At 39.0% G+C, this 24,859-nt stretch overlaps 1 protein-coding gene across 2 annotated transcripts in view; it reads left to right on the top strand.

Annotated features, from left to right (window-relative positions):
* LOC131233050 (protein HAPLESS 2) overlaps positions 1 to 24,159 on the top strand; it is a 39,409-nt gene extending 15,250 nt beyond the window's left edge. Inside the window, exons 7-18 of one of the 2 annotated variants that reach the window (XM_058229624.1) lie at positions 6,595 to 6,673; positions 12,981 to 13,115; positions 15,254 to 15,448; positions 15,763 to 15,843; positions 15,937 to 16,037; positions 17,330 to 17,447; positions 20,315 to 20,347; positions 21,666 to 21,759; positions 21,860 to 21,948; positions 22,754 to 22,872; positions 23,285 to 23,385; positions 23,488 to 24,159. In XM_058229624.1, the coding sequence (XP_058085607.1) occupies positions 6,595 to 6,673; positions 12,981 to 13,115; positions 15,254 to 15,448; positions 15,763 to 15,843; positions 15,937 to 16,037; positions 17,330 to 17,447; positions 20,315 to 20,347; positions 21,666 to 21,759; positions 21,860 to 21,948; positions 22,754 to 22,872; positions 23,285 to 23,385; positions 23,488 to 23,867 (1,525 nt within the window). In that variant the 3' untranslated portion in view covers positions 23,868 to 24,159. The remainder of the gene's footprint in view (positions 1 to 6,594; positions 6,674 to 12,980; positions 13,116 to 15,253; positions 15,449 to 15,762; positions 15,844 to 15,936; positions 16,038 to 17,329; positions 17,448 to 20,314; positions 20,348 to 21,665; positions 21,760 to 21,859; positions 21,949 to 22,753; positions 22,873 to 23,284; positions 23,386 to 23,487) is intronic. The other variant, XM_058229625.1, reaches the window with a different exon arrangement.
* Positions 24,160 to 24,859: the final 700 nt, after the last annotated feature.

Below are 24,859 nucleotides of genomic sequence, written 5' to 3'. Positions count from 1 at the left end.
TAAAAGCATGTGTTGTTGTAAGAAACTAGTCCAACCATCTCATCCATCCCATCTATCCATCCAACCATCCATCACAACCATCCAACCTTCCATCCAAACATTCATTGATATTTCAGAATACTGACTACACGATATATTGCCAACAAATCATTAACAATTAGAAAGGAAATGAAAGACTTTGGTCTCGATATCGCCCATGTTGCGATAACAATAATATCGTGATATGATCGACAGCCTCCGTAGAACCCCATTCTCGGCTCCCGGCACCCATTTACCAGGTTCCGATCCTAGGATCCTATAAGGAGGATTTCTAATATCAATTTAATTCGTAATGAGCATAACCAAAAGCATAACCCATGAACAATAACCACAAAAACACCATCACAAAATCCACTATGATCAAAACTTTTGAGTATAATGCGTATGAAATGGAAATGCAATATAACGAAAGTAACAAAACCCCAGAAGCTCAGCTGCACACTCCAACTGCGGCGAGACTATGGCTGCAACTGCATCTTGGCGTCACCTGCACGCATCGATCGTACATAAGCTTATAAAAAGCTTAGAGAGTAGTGTAAGTGTTGCGCAATATAAGCGTGCTTAGAATACAAGGTCAGAGTAATGCGGAATCATGGTGATGAGTACATGAATGCAATCAGCCGTACCAAGGCTATGCGGTGCAAGATATGAATGCTATCGGCCATGTCAAGACCATGCGATGCGAGATGCAATTCAAGCATGCCAATCCTCATCATATATCAGTACACTTCTTATTCTAGATAATCACCGGGGTTTAGTACACTCCAAATGATATTGCTGCTCTCCTAGCCGCACAGTCTAAGTGAGCGTAAGAAACCTCACTATCCACCTGGTCAATAGTCTGCCAATACCTATCCGACACGTCGATAGCGGACACATTCACGAGCTGGTCAAACTCAGCCTAATATTGCCTCCTACTCTCGGGCGAGTAAGGCCACACCCCTTTCCAACCGACCATAATATAGTGAGAGACGTGGCCTCCTAGTATTCGGCGCTCGTGCGCTCATATATCCACTCGGTCTCGACGTTAGAGTCATCCTCTGTACCATCGGGTTTAGGAATTTTCACTCAGGGACATCTATGGCGCTCGTATGCTAGAACCAAACATTTTCGGTATCCAATCTAGCCACCCATGATATGTCTGTGGAGGCTATGGCCCGATGTCACTAGGGCATACAATGAGCACAATCACACGAATGCAAGTGCATGAATCATACCATCAGACATGCAATAATCCTGCGCATACCGCGCACTCATGTAGGGTAACTCCGCCTATCAGGGAGTCCATAAACCATCTAACCGAAGGCATGTGTAATGATCAATTAATCCTCACATCAGGCATACATATGATGCGTATAATCATGAATCATGAATCTATACTAAGCATGTTACGTGGTGATGGGTTCTGATCAAAACGAATATGGGCCTAGACGGACTATATGCTACAGGTATGGGCCTATTAATGGGCCCTAGGGAAAGAGTGACAATGCGGACATTTAACCAACATCATCCTTACAATGTGGACATCAAACCATCATTGCTCCCAAGGCACGGCCTGCCATAAGGGTCAACACATATACCATAGTGGAATCATACTACAATGGGCCTTATGTACGTCCTATAGGGCCTTGACCCATGGGCCCAAATACATCAAATGGGCCTCAAACCGTGGGCCCAAATACATCAAGTTGGGCCTAATCACATGAGCCTTGCATACGTCACAATGGGCCTTATAATATGGGCCTTATACAATTTAAGGTGACCCTCAACAATGGGCCTTAAATTATCTCCAAAATGGTTGGATGGTTTGGATGAAACACATGCATCAAGATGGAGCCCACACTAATGGAGGGTGTGGATTACAATACATACACAAGTGGGTCCCATGTGGGGCCTACCATAATGTTTATTTTCCATCCATCCCATTAACAAGGTCACTCAGACTTGGGGCCCACAGTAATGTTTATTTTCCCCCCAACCTGGACCCATTGTAATGTTTATTTTCCATACAACCTGTACATAAGGTCACGTGGACCAGGGCCCACCATAACGTTTATTTACATCCAATCTGTTCACAAGGCCACGTGGACCTGGGTGGGATTGGGGCCCATCGTAACGTTTATTTGCCATACAACCTGTTGACAGGGTCAGACGGTCAGGGAGCTCACCGTGATATGTTTTTATTATATATATATATATTTTTATCATGTGGATAGGGAGCCCACCGTGATGTGGTTCACAAATCCAGCCCACTCATTAGGTGCGTCCCACTTGGCTGAGGGTTCAGACAAAGTTTCAGCCGCATCCAAATTTCAGGTAGGCCCCACCAAGTGATTTTATATATTTTAGGCATGTCTTCACATGATTTTAGATGGTGTGGCCCACCTAAGTTCCATATACGGCTGATTTTTGAGATGGCCTCCTGGTCCGAGGTGACCCATCAAATGCATGGTGTCGATGTTCGAAACGCATCACGGTGGGGCCCACAACTGGGGCCGTGAGGGCCAGCCTAACCATCCGCCGGAGCAGGTAGCGCCTGCGTGCAGCGCTGCTGCTGCTTGTTTTTATTGTTTTGTTTTTTTTTGAAAATATGAAATTCTATAGTGTTTCCCCTGCAGGGCCCACATCAGATGAATTCACTCCAACCATTGGATTCCACGGTCCAAGACCGACCAAATGAGTCCAATATGCGGCCCGTTTTTGGTGAATGGAAGGATCAAGGTGGGTTTTAACGGTATTATTGCCATTCTTTATGGTATGACCCGCTTGATTATTGGATTGACTCCATTTTTCGGCTCAACGCTTAAAATAGGCTGAGCAACGAGATAGACGGTGTGGATTGTATACATAAATCAAGGTGGAGCCTGCATGAGTGGCCCACCATTACCTTCATTTTTTTTTGTTTTTATTAGCTTGTAAGTACACACCCCTGTTAGTATACACACTCCATGGATAAACACATGCATGGTGGTGGGTCCCACATGGACGTGGCCCACCAACTATATATATATATATATATTCATATATTAGCATAACATTAGCATAATATAAATATAATATATTGTATATATTTATATATCTATATATATATCTGCATGTGGGACTTCCCACCGGATGGTGGATTTGCCTAAAATGTGGTGGGCCACACCATTGATGAATGGAGTGGATTTAACATGATTTGGTGGGGCCCACTTCATTCTAGGGAGAGGAAAGAAAGAGAGAGAGAGAGAGAGATACGATGATAGAGAGGAGGGACCCTGCCACTATGGGCTCTCCATTGATACAACACATACATCAAGTGGGTCCCACAACAAGTGGCCTTTAAAATTGAAAACAACCGTAGATACTCAAAGATCACCCACCTCTAGGCCTCCTCCTTGCTCCCTTAGCCTTCTATGCTCCTTGCCTTCACTTTTGATGGTGGTAGATGATGGATCAACGGTTGAGATGGGAGATGAGAGAGTAGGGAAAGTGGGCCACACTTGGCATTTGGGAGGGAGAGAGCTTGGACGTATGGAGTTTGGGTTGCTTGGGAGATTGAGAAATGAGAGAGAGAGTGAGGTGATGGGAATGATAAGAGGTGATGGAGTGATGGGTTGAGTGATGGATGAAGTGATGTGAGGGTTGACTTTAGGTAGCTTGTGTAAGAGAGAGGTAGGGATAGGGTATGGGTTGCTTGTACTTGACTTGATGTGTGATGTGTACTTGATTGATGGGATTAATTGATTGATTGATGGGATAGGTTGTAGAGTTTCTCTCAAAATTCGTATGCGCGGCATTTTTTTAATTGAACATGGGCCTACATCTTCTACCCTGTGTATCGGTTCAGTGCGAGAGTCACAGCGTTGGAATCGCGGTGATGGCGCAGTTGCCAAGGTACAGGTTTCTATTTGAGCCGACTTCGGTATGCAAGTCTCGGCTTAGGATTGCTCGCAAACGTCGAATGACTACACGATATATTGCCAACAAATCATTAACAATTAGAAAGGAAATGAAAGACTTTGGTCTCGATATCGCCCATGTTGCGATAACAATAATATCGTGATATGATCAATATTATCGTCAACAATGTAAACACGGCATATAGCCATGTGCCCATAAAAAATTGAAATGGAAATTCTTTTAATAAACAAAAATTTGGCAATATTGATATACTAGCGATATTATCAAAATAGTGTCACTACACTGGTGATACAAGTGACATATGGAATTTGCACAATTGAAAATATTGGCGATATCATACATTGGCGACACAAGTAACACTTTGAATTTACACAGTCGAAAATATTGGCAATAAATTGACGATATTGATATTTGGGCGATACTTGGCGATACATCACCGATACCTAGAATTTCTAAGACTACCAGTATTATTGGTATCGCTTCCAGCGTTATCGGTATAGCCAAGTTGGAGATACGGATAATATTGAGGATATTTCGATAGTAACAGGGATACTTTAAACATTGGTTACAATCATGTTGACTTATATGTATTGTGGAATGATGGTTAGAAATCAGAATATCTTTTTCATTGGTCTACAAAATCAAACGCCTCTTTTCCAATGTGATTCTACATTCAAGAAAGGTAACAAGGACATATATCATTGAATGATCCTTGTATGTATTTTAAGGAAATTTTCTTAAAAAACCAGAAAAAAAGAAGAGGGAAAGATAAGAATCACTTAATACTATCATGACATGGTATTACTTGGTGCATATTGATGGAAAAAAGGATGGTTGCTCAGTTTTTTTTTTTTCTTATTTATTTATATTTTTCATATTTTTAATAAAATCGTAAAAAAAATCTTATGATTTATGATATGATTTGCGATTCAATATAACGATTTTGACAACATTGCACACAATGTTTTAAATATCGTTATCGCGTTATGTATTGCACCCTTGGGATATGGAAACATGGGAACATTAGGAAACTGGTCGAATGTTTCAATGAAACTTCAGGGATTGTTATAAAAGACATCAATACACACTTAGAAATAAAAACATTGCAAAAAAAGTACACATAATATGGGTTTCCTTTGTATGGGGTCCTAATATATGTGCTTTCCAACTGAACTGATACAAGTATATTCAAAGTCTATTCATATAATTTATAAACATAAGAAGACATGTATGGAAACACAAGTAATGCATTCAAAAGCAAAAGAAGAATCACTAGATCAGGTTACATACATGTTTAATTTTGTGTTTAGGTACAAAGATTGCAATTGATTTGTGAGAAATTGATAATAAAAAAAATTCTCAATTTTCTACAACCAATGTTTTAAGTGTCGACAATATCGGCCGATATATCCCACAATATATCTTGTATCCCACCTGTGTGATACGAAATGCACAGGTAGTGCGATATATCCCACATGTTCGATTTTTGATCTTTTTTTCTGCAAATCATGTTAAATCAGTGTCAAATTGCATAAAAATCATGGATTTAGAGCTTTAATTTCGATATTTGGAGGAGATGGGACGAATTGCGGAAAATTGGAAAAACTCAAAATTTCCCAATTTCTCACAAATTGGGTGTAATCTTTGTATCAAACATGTATGTAACCTAATACAGTAATTCTTTTTTTCTTTTGAATGTTTTGCATGTGTTTCCATATGTCTTCTTACATTTATAAATTATATGAATATACTTGCATCAATTCAATTAGACAATGCATAGATTAGGACCCCATACAAAGAAAACTTATTATGTGCACTTATTTTTTGTAATGGTTTGATTTAGAAGTGTGTATTGATGTCTTTTTTAACAATAACTAAAGTTTCATTGTAAATTTTGACCAATTTCCCCATGTTTCGAACAACAATGATACATTACGTGATACAACTGATATATCACTTGCGATAACCGATACGTATCTGTATCCCAAGGGTGGAATATGTAACGTGATACCAATATTTCGAACATTGTGCACAACTTGACCCATTTCCCCTAAATCTCGAAATTGAAGTTCCAAATCTATAATTTTCATGGAAAACATGAAGAATCATAGATTTGTAACCATTTGACATTGGTTTAACGTGATTTACAACAAAAACATGTATCGAAAATTGAAAATGCTCACTGGATCGAATAGGTGGGATATATCAGCACTGCCTATGCATTTCGTATCGCACAGGTGGGATACAAGATATATCGTGGGATATATCGGCTAATATCGTTGATATTTAAAACACCGATTGCACGCAACACGTATTAAATGCTGGAAAATGGATGGTGGAACATGAAAATTTGGCACATGTGAGGTGCAAGCAAAGATGGATGGTGGCCCGTGAGGGGAACAAGTGAATGTAGGTTGAGGGAAATAAAGTTAGCCTCATGGGAAAGGAAAGTGCACTAGGGGGATGGTGTACATGGTTTCTTCCCACCCTTCCAATGGATCCCAACAACCCATTACTTGTCCTTTACACCTGGTATGAGAGGTTGACTACGGCATTCACACTTTTCAGTCTCTTTTTCTTCGGGTATTGTGAACTGATCCCATTGATTCTCTCTCTCTCTCTCTCTCTCTCTCTCTCTCTCTCTCTCTCAAGGTACCATGTTTTTGGTATTGGAAGGCGATCACTAGGCTTCAGTGTACGAATTGAAGTGAAGACAGGATCAAAGAAATCAGTACGTTGAGTCTCAACAATCTTGAATTTTTCTACTACAATCTGTATGTATTGAGTTTTTATTTTTTGTTGTCATGTTCTTTTTCAATTTTGTACAATTGTATCTTTTGTAGTAATTGCATTTACATGCTTTAAATCTATTTCCTCTATTTTTTTTCCCATTTATATGATATAAATTTCTTAATATAAGATAAACACAATTGTTATTTGATTTAATATAAAAATTGCATATTAATGTAAATTAAATTGATGACAAAAAATGGTAGGTATAGTGAGAGTGTTCCCATTATTTAAATACTAAGTTGGCACCAACCTTTATTGCACCATCATATGGATATTAATGATTATAATCAGAGACATTTTTGTACCCACGACTATCTTTGCATCTCTGTCGATTAGTGACAAATGTCTACCAAGTTTGTGAGGTCAATTTTGGAGTCACCACTAGCTAATTTCTTTTGTATGGTTCAAGGATGGCTGGAACCCTACTATTTGCACCCCAAGGGTAGAAGCAAAAAAAAATTTGAATAGAGAAGGAGAAGGAAAGAAGAGGGAGGCTTATATTAATGATTATCATTAGAGACATTTTCGTACCCACGACTATCTTTGCATCTCTGTCGATTAGTGACAAATGTCTACCAAGTTTGTGAGGTCAATTTTGGAGTCACCACTAGCTAATTTCTTTTGTATGGTTCAAGGATGGCTAAAACCCTACTATTTGCACCCCAAGGGTAGAAGGAAAAAAGAAAAAGAAAAAAGAATTTGAATAGAGAAGGAGAAGGAAAGAAGAGGGAGGCTTGGGAATGTGGCAGGTTGATGGCTTGCTTGTCTTCTCCTGGCTTGGATGAGGGGCCAAGAGGCTTTGATCTTCAGAATTCTTGTGCTTGAGGCTTGAATTTGTACTCCTTGGATTGAAGTTTCACTTCTTGATGAAGGAAGGTCTTGCCATGTATGTTCTTATAAGAGAAGTAGGGTAAAGCATAGGTGAATTCCTTTGCCTCTCAAGGTTGTTGAAGCCTTGTCACCACTCCTAAGAGTAGAACTGTACTCCATGGCCTTGGGGTTGATGGAATTCCCAAGCTCTTAGCCCCTTGCTCATATTCTTCTGTCTCTCCATGGAATTTGCAGAATTTCTCTAAGTATTGGGATTGGGCTCCAAAAAATAGGCTATTGGGGCTTAGGAATTTCGAGGCAAAGACTCCTCTCTTGTATCAAGAGGCCTCTATTTATAGAGGAGAGGGTGGCAATTTAAAATTGAAGGAAGGTTGAGAATTGAGAGTGCTCTAAGGGTAGGCCAGTTATGGATGATTGACAAGTGGCAAGATTTTAAAGGCTAATTTGGTAGTTCAGGTGTAAATTGTAGAGAATTGAAGGGAAATTGGGTTTAAGGAAGATTCTAGTAGTTTTCTAGAGGCTAGCAAATGAATAGTTGGGATTAAGACACTTGGGAGAATCTCATGGTTTGAAAGAGGGGCAGTTTTGGGTTTTCACTTAGAGGCGTAGTTTTGTAAAAAGGTGATAGGTTAGGGTCGACCTAAGGCTTTTAGGTGTGTTTTGGTAAAAAGGTAGTCAAATGGTCAATGGAAAATGAAAATTGGGTTTTGGATTTTCATGGAACGACAAAATGGTAATTTTCATATTTTTTCTTATATACATCCAACACGCTCACCTTTTGGCTTTCAGTTTTCTGATTGTAACTTGGGGTCCGCATGGAAAAATTCTGAGGGTTTAGGGACATGTGGAATCCATAACTAAGGTCCAATTCAGGTTCTGCAACTGTCAATGATCATGTGCACTGTTTGGTATTTTGACCTTAACTTCATTGCCGAAGATTGGGTTGAGCTTAAATTTGGCTCATCAGAAAGGAAATTTGATGGTCTTTAAGATGGATCTATGGATCATAGGGTTTGGACATCAAAAACTTAAGAAATTAAGACTTGACGTTGGCTCAAAAATTGGCCTTGGGCGCGGAAAAGCTTTCCTATGTTCAAGGCCACATATTTTGTGGTTGTAGCCCTTAGACACACACACACACACACACACACACACACACACACACACCCAAAAAGGCTTTTTCCACATCCTAGGATGTTTTCCGAAAAAAAAAATGGTGTTGGGCCCACCTTTGGGTTAGTATGGGTCCAGCATATCTCCTCTGAGGGGATAGATGATTATAGTTATATTCTAGGTTTGGTCAAGTGCATAAATATCTTTCTGATTTATGAATTGTATCTTCTATTTTTTTAAGAGACGCAGGAAAAGTTTTACTAAATGAGAGAGCAAGGAAAAGATGGGGTAATCCTCTGCACGTACGTACGTAGAAGGAGGACCCCACCATCAATCTGGCTCGATGACGACGTCCAGTGAGGGCCTCCTAACTAGAAGTCAAATTTTGGTTTAGAAAAGTGGCCCGATAGTCAAGAAAAGCCCACCATGGGATCTCATGATCATGACCCACTCGTCGGATTGATTTTATATTTTAGGTTTTGTTTATTGTTATTATTTAGAATATCGTGAACGCTTTAGATTTCCTTGTTTGGTTTTTATTTTAGTTTACTTCATCACCAAGTAATAGGCGCCGCACATGGTGCGAGTTTTGGGATATAGGGTTTTCTTATAAATAGGCACCCTTTGTAGCTTTTTTCATTCATTGAAGATTAATAAAAATTCTGCGTTTTCCTACTCTCTGAGTTGTGAAGCCTAATTGGGTGCGAAGCCCTCCCTTCATCGAAGGGTTAACTACCGTGGTGCGAAGCCACATCTATCCCAATTCGCCCCCAACCATCGCCATCTCTACTACCCATCTTCTACCATCCCTTCTTCTCATCTCACCCCATCATCTACACTTCGAATCAATCATCTATTGCAGCAATTCTCCTCCCCACATCAGAATTTCAGAATCTGGCCCTACAGGAGGGCTGAAACTTCGACGGAGCACCACGCACAAACCGTACATCGGATCGAGCTGAGATTTGAGAGTTTTGGAGTCCATCCCTAGCCGACCAGGGCCAAGGTGGCCTTTTTCTGAATAGTGGGCCCCACACACGTGCGGCCGTGATCACACGCACGTGCGTCTGGGCCATTGTTGTTGTCCACGCGTGCGATACTTCTCTGGTTCGTCTCTCTCCTCTCTTTCACTCTGTTTTCACCCAAAATCCCTAAACCTAACCCTAAATTACTCAAATCCCTAATTTTATGCCCCTTTTCTTACCCTAGGGTTCCTTGATTTGAAATTGGTGAATCACTTGGATTAGGGACTGATTACTATGCATGTGTGGATGATTATTTCTTATCTTTGAGTATCGTTTGGTTCATAATTTTTATTGATCCAGCCCTATCATGTGTAGGCCTGGACCCGCATAGATTCCCCTTAATTGAATGTTTGGACTTTCATGTGGGATATGGAATTTGTGTAATTGTTTCTGAACTAACATAATCTGATTTATGAATTGTATCTTCTATTTTTTGAAGAGACGCAGGAAAAGTTTTACTAAATGAGAGAGCAAGGAAAAGATGGGGTAATCCTCTGCCTTAAAACCACTACAAGACTGATTTGGAACAGCCAGGATGTTATCAGAGAGACAAAACAGCTAGCTAACCATCTAGAATGCAGATAGCTTCTTATGGATAATCATGGCAAAGGATTTCTAGGAAAAGAGAATAGCCTAGATGTCATTATGACTTTTAAGTGTTTAGAGTCCTTACGAAACCAATAAACTTGAGGTGAGACCTCCCAAACATGAGACCATACATGGGGATGCCTCAAACATTGTAATTTCCACTTGTTGGTGTTACGTGTGCCCTCTCAAGCCAATTTCATTATTTTGTTGATTAGAACTTGGTCATGAGTGACCTCCTTTTGATGAATGGAATGGGTCATTAGTAACCCACCTTTTCTACGTGCTTTATTAATTAGTTGTGATTGGAAACTTGGGCGATTTAATGGGTTACATGATTTCTTTGGAGATCTCTTTTATGCCTTGGGGAAGAATGAAATGGACATAACGGGTGAAATGGGTCATTGGAGAGTTGATGTTCCATATTCTTGAATTCCCAAAATTTTGTATGACCATCTTAATGGATTTTTGTGACTTGATTATGGTCATCCTATGTGATACAAACTAATGACGAATCGGAATGGGTTAATCTCCACCATTGGGCATGAAGTTGACATGCCATTCGCTCATGGGAGCATAGATGTTCATCTAGCCATCGGGATATAGTTCTAGGATCAATTAAATGTTTGGATTGGATGGATTGGTATCAGGTCTCCTAACCAAGAGTAGAAATTATGTTTCGATTCAATAGATTTGATCACTCGCCAGCTTGGACTTGTCCTGTGAACTGAGGTTGCAAAAGGACTTCAGGGATCTTGATCTAGGGCTTTGATGCACCTTTTTTATGCTATATTAGTGGCTGACATATAGGTGTTATTGGGCTTCTATGTTAAGATTCAGTTGAGGCCTGATGTACTTCAAAAAGAATCCACTCGTCGCCCGGGGCATGGTAAAGTAGCTAGACTTTGCCTCTTGGATGCTCCATCAAGCTTAAAAAAGGTGAACAACACCATCACATTTTTTCAAATGGTTTTTGGATGAATTTCAGCCATTGGATCGCTTCAATTTCAGTAGTCAAATCTTTAGATGTCCAATTTAAAAATCTTGCATTGGATTTTAAAGGCCTGGATTTGTGGCTACAGTTAAGCGGAAGGACATAGGTCTATTTGGGTGTGTGGATTAGGCAGGATGATGGGCTTTTGAAGTCATATACCAAAACAGGTGCTCCACCGAAACCCTAGAGCAGCTCCTCCTTATAAATAAATCCTATTACCAAGGGGAATAAGTAGGACCCAAATGTAGTTGTCCCCCTCTCCCTCTCTAGTGATGCCTGTATAGAGAGAGAGAGAGAGAGAGAGAGAGAGAGAGAGAGAGAGAGAGAGAGAGAGAGAGTCATCCTTTCATTTTCTTGGCCCATCAGATTGATGGCCTATCTTCTCCATCCAATTTCTACGGCTCTATAGATAAAAGAATTGGAGAGTTTGGTGCTATTCATTTATTGGAAATTGATCTAGGAGAGACCTCAATTCGAGAAGGGATGGCATTGATCTATGACATCCAAATCACATGGCCATAAGGTATAATCTAAACTGTTCCTATATTCTGTGGATATTTGTTACCTTTGTGGGATCGATCCTATTAAAATTAAAATCCCAACACCCCCTATGGGCCTTGATGTTTGCATATAGCTATATACACTGTGTAAGGGCATGGTACCATCATACACCCTCCAAAGATCAGATAAATGCTCGGAGCATATATCCATTATCGAGCAAGGACAAGAACAACATTGTTGGATCCTATCATAACGTGGGTTTTCTCCACAATTACCATCAAAACTTAGCATAATAAAGATTGATATTTAGGACATCACACTCAAGGAGGATGATCAGTTGCTTGAAACACCATGCAAAAACATGTAATATCAACAGATAGCATAGATAGAGAGACACCCAAATGTGTTGTACCTCCCCTCTCCAATTATTCAAAAGCATGGGTCTCCAATTATTCAAAAGTAGAGCTCCTCCAAAATTTCAAAAGTGAAGCACTATAAAAATAAATAAAAAATAATTAGTACAGATTTCTAAGAACCATTCATAAAAAGTACAGATTTCTAAGAATAATTTGTTGATGAAGACTTGTGTAAAGGATTGAAATGCTTAATGTGTAGATGCATTAATCTATCAGTATAGAGTTCTTTCTTTGAGAATTGGTCAATATTTGAATCATTGATTTCCATTTCCATTGCCATGTTTTTTCCTTAAACATGCACGAATTCTATTCTAGATAGATGGAGAAGATGAAATTCACTGATTACTTTGTAACTGTCGGCTTTGAACACTAGCTGAAATTTTGTTGATGCACATGTAACTTTGTGATCAGTTTGATATCTGTGTGAAACTGCATTCCTTGGCTGTAAAAGAAGATTGATGCATTTTTTTATCGATACCAAAGAAATTTATCAACAAAAAATAGGCAACAAATATATAACAAGAACAGTTGATCTGTAAGATTTCTTCATTCCCTCTGTTGGCTTATGTGGATTTGGTTTTTTAAAAGAAGTCCATATAACATGGTTTAGCTTTTATCTGCTAACATTTTCATAGGTATCAGGCTATCAGCATTAAGTATGCCTTTTTATTGATGTTCTAAGTTTGTTACTGATCAAATGGATCTATAATTATTTCCGATATTCTGAGTTTGTTACTGATCTATTGATGTTCTCCATCTTGGAAAATGCATTGCCTGCAGGAGGTGGTTGTCGGTCCTGAAAATAGAACGGTGTTATCAACTGATAATTTTTTAAGAGTTAACCTTATCGGAGATTTTGTTGGCTATACAAGTCTTCCATCATTTGAAGAATTTTATCTAGTAATTCCAAGACAGGTATGTTGTCATTGTCGATATAACAATGTTGTAAGCAATTTTTCATGATATAAGACTGTTGTAAGTGCACTGCTAATTAAACTATTGATGTAGGACAATTAACCACTTGCTTTAAAAGCTCGAACTGATAGAGCATGATGAATCAATCCATTTATCTCATAGCCCAGGCCCCACATCCCATGGGTTAGGACCTCGGCCAAACCCCCCTCGTGGGCTCCACTTCACATGGCTTCCGCTTCACATGAGTCACCCGCCTCACACAGGTGGGACTCACCTCACACGAGCCACCTGCCTCACACAGGCCGCCCACCCCAGGTGTGCTCTTGCATCCCACAGTCCACCCCACTTGAGCCCGGTGTGAAAATGCCCCTGCATTAATCACCCCCGGTGAGGAGTCTCGAACACGAGACCTCCTGCTCTGATACCACTCTGATGCAGGACAATTAACCACTTGCTCTAAAAGCTCGAACTGATAGAGCACGGCGAATCAATCCCTTTATCTCATAGCCCAAGCCCCACATCCCATGGGTTAGGATCTTGGCCAAACCCTCCACATGGGCTCCACTTCACATGGGTTTTGCTTCACACGAGCCACCCGCCTCACACGGGTGGGGCTCACCTCACACGGGCCGCCCACCCCGAGTGTGCCCCTGCATCCCACAGGCCACCCCACTTGAGCCCGGTGTGAAAATGCTCATGCATTAACTACTCTCTTTAACTTTTCAGTTTGTTTACGAGTTAAAATTTCTTCACCAATTTTTACCGGTACTAGATATTTGTGATGGCAAGTATAGCATTAGATTTAGTTTTGCAATCTAAAAAGAGCTTTGAAAGTTTATCTCCCTACCTAATAACACAATATTTGCAGAAAAAACACAGCCTTGCATAATGATATTTTATTGATAAAGAAGTTGGAGGTTTTGTCATAGTTGTTTCTAATTTCCAAATGTTTGTCTATATAGATTTGGATGGATGTTAGGTGATGACATTTCTTTTCATCTCATTGTTGACTCGTTTATTTTCATATGATATTTCTTTCCTTCTCACCTAGCATGGAGGAGGCATTGGTCAAAAAGGAAGTTGCATAAGCTCTTTTTGCTTACTGGTCTATGGGCAATTTGGGCAGAGAACAAGAGATGTTAGTGGGGGAGCTCAGGCCCCTCCATCAACATCCCCAACATAGCATTGACAAACCAAGATATTAAGATTTGGACTGATAGAAAACAAACCCGAAAGGATTCAACCAAGGAAGGGTAACCACATCAAACATCCAACCAAAATTTAATAGTCCTGCCATTTTCTAGGGAAAAATGAATTTTGTCCCAAAGAAACAGAGCTACCCTCGCGATTCCTTTCGAAAGGAAAGAAGCTCTATAAAGAGAAGAATTTTTTGTCCACCATCCTTCATTAGAAACCCTGCATTTGGCAGCCATGACTTTGTGCCACAAACTATCATTCTCTACTCCAAATCTCCACACCCACTTACCCAAAAGAGCTTCATGACCACCTCCAAATGTTTAATATCCGCACCCCCTTTAGAATAGGGAGTACAAACCTCGTTCCATTTTAGAAGAGGAAATTTTCTGGCAGACATTCCTCCTTTCCACAAAAAATCTCTATGCAAATTGTCAATTTTCAGGATAACAGACTTAGGACATTGGAATAGAGAAAGTAAATAGGCAAATTAGATAAAGAAGCCTTGATAGGGTTCAATCTGCCACCAAAGGACAACACATTAAGCTTCCAAGTAGAAAGATTCTACTCCATTCTTTCAATGATTTTATCCCACAACAATAGGGGAGGTTCCCAATGCACAGGGGTAAGCCTAAGTAAAGGGTTGGAAGAATACCTACCTTACATCCAAAGGAAGCAGCTAAAGAAAGACTAACCCCAAGTTCATGTTAATACCAAATAATTCACTCTTAGAGAGGTACACTTTCAAAGTTGAAATAACTTCAAACCAACATATAGTCATGCTAAAAAAAATCTGCCATCTTCTCATCCGCCTCACAGGACGAGATTATCATCTACAAATTGAAGATGGCAAATAGCAGAAGGAAGATTTTCAATATTAAAACCCCTGTAGATACGATTTATATTACTTAATTTCTGTTGCTGAGAGTCTATGTTTGTTAAAGGGCGGGCCGGGTCAACCACAAAATCTTGGGAGGAATTTTTCTAAGTGGATGCTGTTGGAGAGAGTACGATTTACCTTAGATGGCTTTGAATGCAACAAAATTGGTGTCAGCTATGAGGCTTTTAATGCACAGCCAAACTTTTGCTCTTCACCATTGGAGAGTTGCTTGCAAAATCAACTATGGAAGTTTTGGGATGTAAGTATGCCAACCATTAATTAATTAGGTTTTTGCTATATTGGAATTCATGTTTTTATTACATGTTGTTATCTAGTCATGTCCTCTTTTCTTTTCTTTTTCTTTTTTTTCTTTTTGTATTTCTTCCATATATGTTGTTTCTGAAGATTGAGGAGTCATTATGATTTTATTTTTTCCTTCCACAGTAAATTAAATAATTCCATATCAAAATCCTTTGCACTAAAGTTCATAACTCATTACATTTATTATTGTTTAGATATCTATAGAAAAATAAAACTAGTAATCTTCTTTTTTTTTTTTTTTTTTTCTGACAGTCTGACCAAAACCGCATCAGTAAGAAGCAAATGCCCCAATATGTCATAGAAGGAAGGTTTGAAAGAATCAACCAACATCCAGTACATTCCTACTATCTTTTGTTTCTTCGCATTGCTCTATATCTTTTGAACTTCAAAACATTATCTTTGTTGAACCTTTGCAACTATGTATAGGATGCAGGAACACATTCATTCTCCATAGGAATCACTGAAGTTCTTAATACAAATCTCTTGATAGAACTCAGTGCTGATGACATAGAATATGTCTATCAAAGGTAGTTGATACTTTTATGTCATTTTCAGATGACATTTCTACAAAATACCTTACTATTACTTAGGGGCTGACTATGCAGGAACTTTTGGTAATCCTTTTGCAATTTCCATATGAATATAATATGTTGGGAAAATGCATTTTATTCCAATGCAGGAATTTCTAATTTTAATTTATATCTGAATCACATGGATATATATCATTAAAAACCAGGTATAGAGTGGAAAATCCTGATATAAAAGAAAAGATTTGTGAACTTTATGTATGATATTCTTTGTAACTGGCTAGTTCTTTCACAACTGGTTGCCATTTTATCCAAGCGTTCAAGCATTTAATATTGCTCATTCACATTGAACTTTTGGTTCACTACTTGGTCAACAACCTAAACCACTTAAAGTAACATGGAGATCAGTCACACTAACTGGCTATAATGATTTCAGAATTAGATAAGTTTGTACAAATAAAAAATTTATCTGTAAATTACAAATTGACCAGAATGTTATAATAACATTATGATCTAGTTATAAGATATAAGGAGTTCGAAAAAGATGAAGTTTACGAAGAATTTAACAATCAAGTCAAGAAAACATAAACAAACGATATTTGGTTAATATTGATAGATTTAATTCATTTTAAAAAATTAATTAAAAGGCAAGCGAATGTGATTAAGGAGCATCATTAATGTAACACTAAGACATGCATCAAATTCAAAAGCCAGAAAAGTCAGAAAAATAATGATCATAACTCTTCCAACATAATGAGCTTCTAGGCAATACCAGTCATGAACCAAGAAGGTTGAGGTCACAGAAGGGGTTGCTGATATTGATCCAAATGTTGTAGAAACTATGTTTTCAAGTTGATCTTCTAGAGTGCAATAAACCTTGGGATTTTTGGAACTTGATGTTGGCTTTGATGCCATGATAGCGTGTGAAGTCCGAGGAGAAAAACAAGTGGAGATTAAGCGATTGAATTTCATCAAGGAACCCATTTGAGCTAATACACAATTACAAATAAAGGGGAATAACTGTTTACTTCTTAACATAGGAAATAAGTTGCTAATACACACATGATTAGATACATATGTTCAATTTTTGTACATAAATGCATGAAAACAATGCTACACTTATACTATGTTTTATAATATAAATTTCTTTTAAAACACCTAGTTATCTGATTAATGGTTTATGCTGCCCAATAAGGAACTGATATGTTTTCTTTCTAAACGTGAGTATAATATTATTGTGTTTGCATTGTAACATTATAAAAGTGTCTATTTCTTTCTTTCTTTTTCTTTAGGAGTCCTGGGAAAATCATAAGTGTTACCACCCCAACATTTGAAGCCCTGACACAGTTTGGGACTGCCACAATCACGACTAAGAACACTGGTCAATTGGAAGCATCATACAGCTTAACGGTAATGCCAATGTCCATTAACGTCCATCCCTTTTTGTGTCTTTAACTTGCTTTTCTCTTCAATTACAAATTTGTTACTGATAAAAAGAGGAACATTCATCCCCTACGACATCATAAAACCTAAGTATACTTTTGTTACTGTTTTTATTTTCTCATGTATTTGAATGATAAAATCAAATATGGCTCACATATAGAACTATGAAGTTTCTATAAATGCTTGATAATAAATGTATGGCTGGTGGTAAATATGCAACCTGAGTTTTACTTAAATGGGAAATAAAGAATCAGTCCAAAAGAAAGGGTGTAGGAAGTAAGGTAACCCGCATTTGAGAGCCATTGCCAAAATTGTGACCAAAACATTTCAAATATACTCATCTAAAATCATGGCCCATTTGAGAGGGTACAAGACCAGATTTAAAACTTACATGTCAGATTGATAATTCAAGCACTTTAAAGCGAGCAACTGGTAACAAAGTGTCCATGCCCTATGTTTGTGCGGTTTCTCATACAGGGTGAGTCAAGGTGATTAAGTGTAAGGGTGTTTTGTGCTTAGGTGTTGGCATTCATTGTTTGGGTTTTCAGTCAAACAGCTGGAAAAAGCTACCAGGAGTGAAAACATGAATACATTGAGTGAAAAAACCTTGTTTAATGAGACTTGTAAATACCCTGGCAATGACAAGTTTTATACAGATGTTCAGGCCTATTATTTTTGCTCCCCAAGGAAAGATCTTCGACCGCAAAGGTAGAGGCTTGCTTCAGCCTTTAGTACAAGGTCAAGAGAAAATACAACCAGTTGAACATTGACTGACTGAGACTCACTGAACTCCCACGAAAGGTAGTCAATGAGAAAATTATAAAGCCTGAAGGAGGGAAAAAGTGAGGGCAGGGAAGACGCTTGAACAACCAATCTAGCTATTAAGATCTACATGATTTCCATCGGTAGTAATGGCTAGCAAGTTGAAGCAGTGAACATGGCTCTTATTTTGTAGGTGGAAGGCGATTGTCGGTCAACCTTGTGTGGTTCAAAGGTCCAATTGAAACATGCCACATGTTGCTCCACTCCATAACCTCCTAAAGGCACTAATTGGAGATCATGTTGTTCTAAGCCAAATCATAAATAATTGTTGCACCATCATCCAATTGTATCTCTTGGATCACATCAATGACATCTTCCAAGGTTCCAAGTTCAAGGTTGTCTGAGGTCAACACGTACGGTTGCCAGTGTCTCATTATCGTTGAATCTTCCATATTGTGATGGTACTGGCCAGCTGAGGAAGCAAGGGTGGTCTTCAGCCAAGCATCAATAGTATCTTGTTCGTAAGACTCACCCACTAGGGCTCCATATTGTGCAACACCAAGGACCTGATCACCTGATCTGCACAGAGGGTTGTTGAGCCACTTAATATTGTCACAATATGGAAGGTTTGACAATCATGAGGGACTGGTGACAGAGGGGGTTGACCCCAAGCAGCCTTGAAACTCGGATATGAGCTTATGTCATCGACGCAATTGCAAGATTTGATCATACATCAATTCAATGGTTATTTATGATTGTGCTCAGTTGGGCTTTGACTTCCAATTAGTGATTATTTGAGAGGTTACAGAGTAGAGCAACAGGTGGCATGTTTCAGTTGGCTTGGCACCCAATGTTTGGGTGATTAGTCAAACAACCAAAATGGGGGAAGGGAAAAGCTACTTGGAGTGAAAGCACTAATACATTGAGTAAACACTTTGGATAATCAAACTTGCAAAACACCATGTTGTGGACATGTCATACAGTTGGTGGGTCCTGCCTTTTTGTGATGCCCAAGCTTAGCCTTTTGGATGCAATGGCAGAGGCTTGCTTGGGCCTCGAGTACAAGGACAAAAGAGAACAGTGCAACTGGTCATACACAGGCCAACAGGATGTATAAAGAGGCACCCTAAAGGAGCCAGGGCAAGGCCCCTTGGGCCAATGTGCATTGAAGGGAGGACGTTTGAACAATTCTCTAAGCTTCAAGGACCTCCGAGTGTGCTTTGAGCAGCAATGGCTTAAAGAGGAGTGGTTAAGGTAGTGAATGCACCTCTTATTTATATGTGTTATGTGCCTGTCAATCAACTTCATATAAATTCAAAGTTTCTACTGAAACATGCCACATGTCACTCCATTTTGTAACCTCTTAATGAACCATTAATTGGAAGTTAATGCTATTCTTAGCCAAACCTTAAAAATGATTCTCTATAGCACAGTCGAATCCCATGGATCACGTCCATGACATCATCTTAGAATCCAAGTTTTAAAGGCTGCTCAGGGTCGATCCCCCATGGTTGCCAATCCCTCAGCCATTAAATCTTCTATATTGTGACATTCCTAGGTGGCATCGAGACCCTCTGTGAGGATCAGGTGATTGGGGTCCTTCATTCTGTATAATGTGGAGCCCTTGTGGGTGATGTTAAGGATGAGATATGTATGTACAGAATACAGATATGCATGAATTTACCCTAATCTTCCTAAATCTACATAGTTATCATTCTAAGATATACATATATATCCTATGATTCCTATCCTTAATGATAAACCAGAGAACTGACATGCTAAGTCTAGAATCTGCAAATCAGAGTAATTTTTAAAATTTCAGAAAACGCTGGAACAGGAACACAATGCTGATTTCCATAAACCACAGAAAGATAAGAACCACACAAAACTTTGGAACTGAAATCTTGATTTGGCATGAAGCAAATGTTCCCAATGCATGCCAAAGCTATATATTTGACCAAATGGTGAATGTATATATATTCATGGGTGCATACCACTGGTTAACCATTTACGAAATAACAGCTTCCTGACATATCCTAACTTCAGTCCCTAATCAATTTTTCATCCTGCAGTTCGAATGCTCCAAGGGTGTCAATCGCATGGAGGTATCTCTCATCTTCAATGTCACTTTTATTTACTTCTTTCCACAGTTTTGAGCACTTGTCTTGCATTACACGTTTCTTCCTTCCTCTTGAACAGGTGATTTCAAAATGTGATTGTGGAATTGGATTGATAAACTGTGTGCTCCATGCAGTCCTCTGTCCTTTTACAAACAAACACCTGTTAGACTTAGATTGGAGATATCTTATGGAATCTTATAATAATCCTCAACTTGCAATATCTGAGTGATGAGCAACCATTCACTTTTGTAGATTTGCAAACTTATGGCAACAATGAAGGTCTTTCAGGGATTGCCACTACATATAGTTCTTATTATCGTCAGAACAAGTGTTCAGACCAGCAGTTCTCAAGCAAAAGTTCAATGCCCGGCTGCCTACCTGAAATAAACCCTCCTTTACCCTAGGCTGGGGATCAGCTGGAGATCGCTGCCATGAAGGGTTCAGTGGCTGAGTTTTATCTGATTGTTTCTTTTGGAAAAAAAAAAAAAAACAAGGGCATTTTCCTTGCTAGTTCATTTGCTCCAAAGGGGAATGTCAAGAGCAATTTAATTAGTAAGTGCACAAAATTTATATGTTTCTATTTTGGCATGAATATGATGAGATCAGCTAATTAATGCTAGTTAAACAAAGTAAATGATGAGAAAACATAAGAGATTTGTATTAGGAGAGGTATCAGGGCAGTCTTACTTAATCGGTGCTCCAAATTCAGAAGGTGCTTCATTGCTTACACTCTCTAGTCCACTCTAGACTTGATGACTTGAACCCCTTTATATGCATACAAGTTACACCCACTTTTCCACAAGTATCGGATGTGAGACCAAAAACTCAAGACAACAAACATAAGACACCACACAATAAAAGAGTGAGTCTGTATTCTCAACAATGTTTTTTTTTTTCTTTTTTTCTTTTTTTTAGAGCATCGATAGAAATCAAGCCAGCTTTCCAGAAATTGAATAATGAGTTTAGAAGCTCTTGCCCACTCCATTACATTTTATTTAGCCCTACTGAATAATTCCATCACTTGCCTGTCTACAATTGTTCTAGTAAAAAGCTGATAAAATGTGTTTCTAGCAACAGTATAACAGCTCTGAAATCGCCAAGAGCATTGCCCATATTCACAAGTCAAAGGTTTAACTTGGCCTGAATGTTTACGCCTTACTTGGTTTTGAGTGGGCTGATAAGCTCAGTCTCTTGTTCCAATCAAAAAGTCCAAGAACTGCTCCTCAGCCATGCAACAGTACCCTGTAATATTACTCTGATGGAAAGGATACTATCTATAAAATGCAATGTCACATGTCTGCAGGAACAATTCTTTATACTGAAACCAGGAGAGGTTACTACTCGAACATTTAAAGTCTATTCAACAACAGACCAAGTTGCTAAATATCTGTGTGCAGGTAAGTTAACTGCTGGAAGGAAAAGCAATGGATTTTATGGTTCCTTGGTTTTGTTCATTACATGGCATATGTTGCTCACCTCCTTTGTACTTGAGTGCAGCTATAATGAAGGACTCTGATTTTAATGAAATTGATAGAGCAGAATGCCAATTCACTACTACAGCTACTATCTTTGACAACGGGACTCAGGTTTGGGACACAGTACAAAAGTTATCTAGAATCCTGATTCCTTGTTGTTTTTCCATCGTTAAATTGTTTCCTTAGATTATCAAATGTGCAATATTGTAAAATTTGTGAAACTAAAAATCACGTCAGGTCTTGTAAGTGGTCAAATTTCAGCCAGAATAGATATAGAAGAGAAAAATGTTCTACAAGAAACAAGACAGGAAGTTTTATGGAACAAAGAAACAGATGGGATGTTCAATGCAATTTGAATATCATGGTTGAAATTGGTATTCGGGATCCAATACATGGTTTGGGATGAGTGACTGGAGGGAAGGAAAAAGATTATGCCCGTAATAGGATATCTGACTGTGAATCCCAACTCAGAATCTCACACAACAAATAGATCAACTACATAGTGAAAAAGAATCACCAAAGCAATCGCGATTTTGATTGTTAAGTTTCTGTTAGCAAAACTGATTTTCTCCCACCATCCATGTTATATTTAAACTCTATATAGAGAAGGATTGAGCCATTTTTTTACATTTCCTCTTTAAACACGTCCTATGTGGCTGGTCTACATGGAAGGACCACAGCAACAGGACATTTTCTAACAAAGCAGAACTGCGGGATGTATGTTTCCAAAGGGTGAGGGTTAGAGTTGTTAATTGGTGGCGGGTCTCAAAGTCTTCACCATTTGTAGCCAATAGTAGATAGAAGAGAATTAATTCTGTATCATTTATTAACATGTGCTTGTAACATCACATCAGTTTATGAAATTTCTGCATTTATGATTTTTTTCTATCAGTTTTAACTCTTTAAAATGTTACAGATTACTCCTAGTTCATCATCAACAAAGACCGGCATAAATGGCTTCTTTGAATCCATTGAAAGCCTATGGAATAACATGTGGAAAGGTTTGATAGATTTTTTTACTGGAAAAACATGCAGGTATGGGATGTTCCGTATAAGTTCTTTTTGATGTTCTCTGAGTTAGATAAATGAGGAGCTGTATGATACTTGATCCTAGGACATGTTCTCCTTGGGTGTTTAGTCTGTACAAGTTGTCTCTATGATATGGTGAACCATACTATTGCATCTGATGGGCCCCACCATGGATACATCATGCCACATATTCTCTAAGATTAGAAGATTCTAGCCATCCAATCCTCAGCCTTTCCTCTTTTAATCAGCATTCCACCCCACCCATTCTAGATAATTGGACCATTGGGTCCCACTATGCTGAGGACACATCATATCCTCTGGTTGACTATGGTATAGTTCTTCTATATAAAGTATTGTGGCAGCACTCCTCATTTGTCATTGGCTGATGGTCTACTGATCAGGCATCTTTTATGTGCAGAAGCAAATGCTCAGGTTTCTTCGACTTCAGTTGCCACATACAATACATATGTTTGAGTTGGATTGCATTGTTCGGTTTGCTTCTGGCAATTTTCCCAACGGGTAAGTTTCTATAGTTGGCAATGCATGAGTTCATCGTCTTTAATTAATTTTTATTTATTTTTAAATGCAAAGAAGGATGATATTTTACATCTGGAATTTCAGCGGCCGTGCTCCTGTGGCTGTTACATCAGAAAGGATTCTTCGATCCTATTCATGATTGGTGGGAGGATCGATTTGAAGGAAGCACACAAAGAAGCAGAGTTGATCCTAAGCATGGAAAAGAAACCAGGCAACCTCACATGCATCACCATCATAATCAGGAATGTAGGCATCATCACTACGATGCAAAGAACAGACGAAGAACCAGTCACCGTAAGCATGATCATCATCATCATCACCATCATCACCATCATCATGCTCACAAGGATAGATTCAAGCATGGACATACGGATGGTCTGATTGATGAAAAGCTTGAGCCCCACATGAACAAAATTGAGAAGCTGGCCATAAGAGGACAGCCAAAAAAGATGAGATACAAGTAAAGAAAAGCAAGACAAACACAGCTAATCAAGCACAAATGGGAGCGGGACCTGCCACATTCGAAGCTGCATGGTAGAAATATTTAAAGAGAACAAGCATTTCATTGTTTCAATTGTGTTGTTCATTCAACTGGGGAACTCTTTTGTCAGTGTCTGCTGTTGTTTATTAAAACTTTGAGACACATCAAAAACTAAAAAACTCTTCGGTCAATGTCTAGCCGGGTCAGGTCAACTTGAATGGACATGAAATATCCAAAATAAAAACAAGCAGTTGTCATTGGTGTGGTGGTAGCAATGCTGTCATTCCTCAGTGAAGATACTGTTTGAATCATCATGAACGCACATCATTTTTTTTATCAGTTGTTCAATGATAGGTGCCAAAAATAAGTTTTCTCAAATGGCCCCTACTTCCATGCATGCGCTTGTGTGAAGCCAACTATACATGGGCTGTCAATGAGCCAGGCTGGCCTGTTGAGCTTCTGAGCTTGGACTGCTTTGGGCCTGGCTTGGTTTGGCATTTGAGGGCTGATGGCCTGCTGTGTGCTTAAAATTCAGGCCTATATATTTTTCGCCCGAGCTCAGGTTGTGTCAAATGGCCCATCAGCCTGGCCTGGTCCGGGCTGTCAGCCCCCCCTGGTCCCACACAACTCGGACATGTTGTAATTATCATACTTTAGAATGCATGTGATAATTCTGGACTTCTAGTAGAGACTGTTCAAGCACACAGCCAAAGTGTGGTTAGGGAAGGAATCGAATAGGGTCCTGCACTTGTGTTGTATGGGTTTTATCCATGCCTTCCATCCATTTTTCCAGATCATTTTAGTGTATGAGCCCAAAAATGAGGCAGATCCAAGGCTCAAGTGGTCCACACCACAGGAAGCAGTGGTAATAATAATGCCCACCATAATGTTTATTTTCCATCCAACCTTTTCATAAAGATCACATAGACGTGGATCAAGGGAAAACGCATATATCATCTTGATCCAAATCTTTTG

This window comes from Magnolia sinica, chromosome 18, assembly GCF_029962835.1.
Source record: "Magnolia sinica isolate HGM2019 chromosome 18, MsV1, whole genome shotgun sequence".
Taxonomy (NCBI): Eukaryota; Viridiplantae; Streptophyta; class Magnoliopsida; order Magnoliales; family Magnoliaceae; genus Magnolia; species Magnolia sinica.
This window is presented reverse-complemented; position numbering and strand designations above follow the sequence as displayed.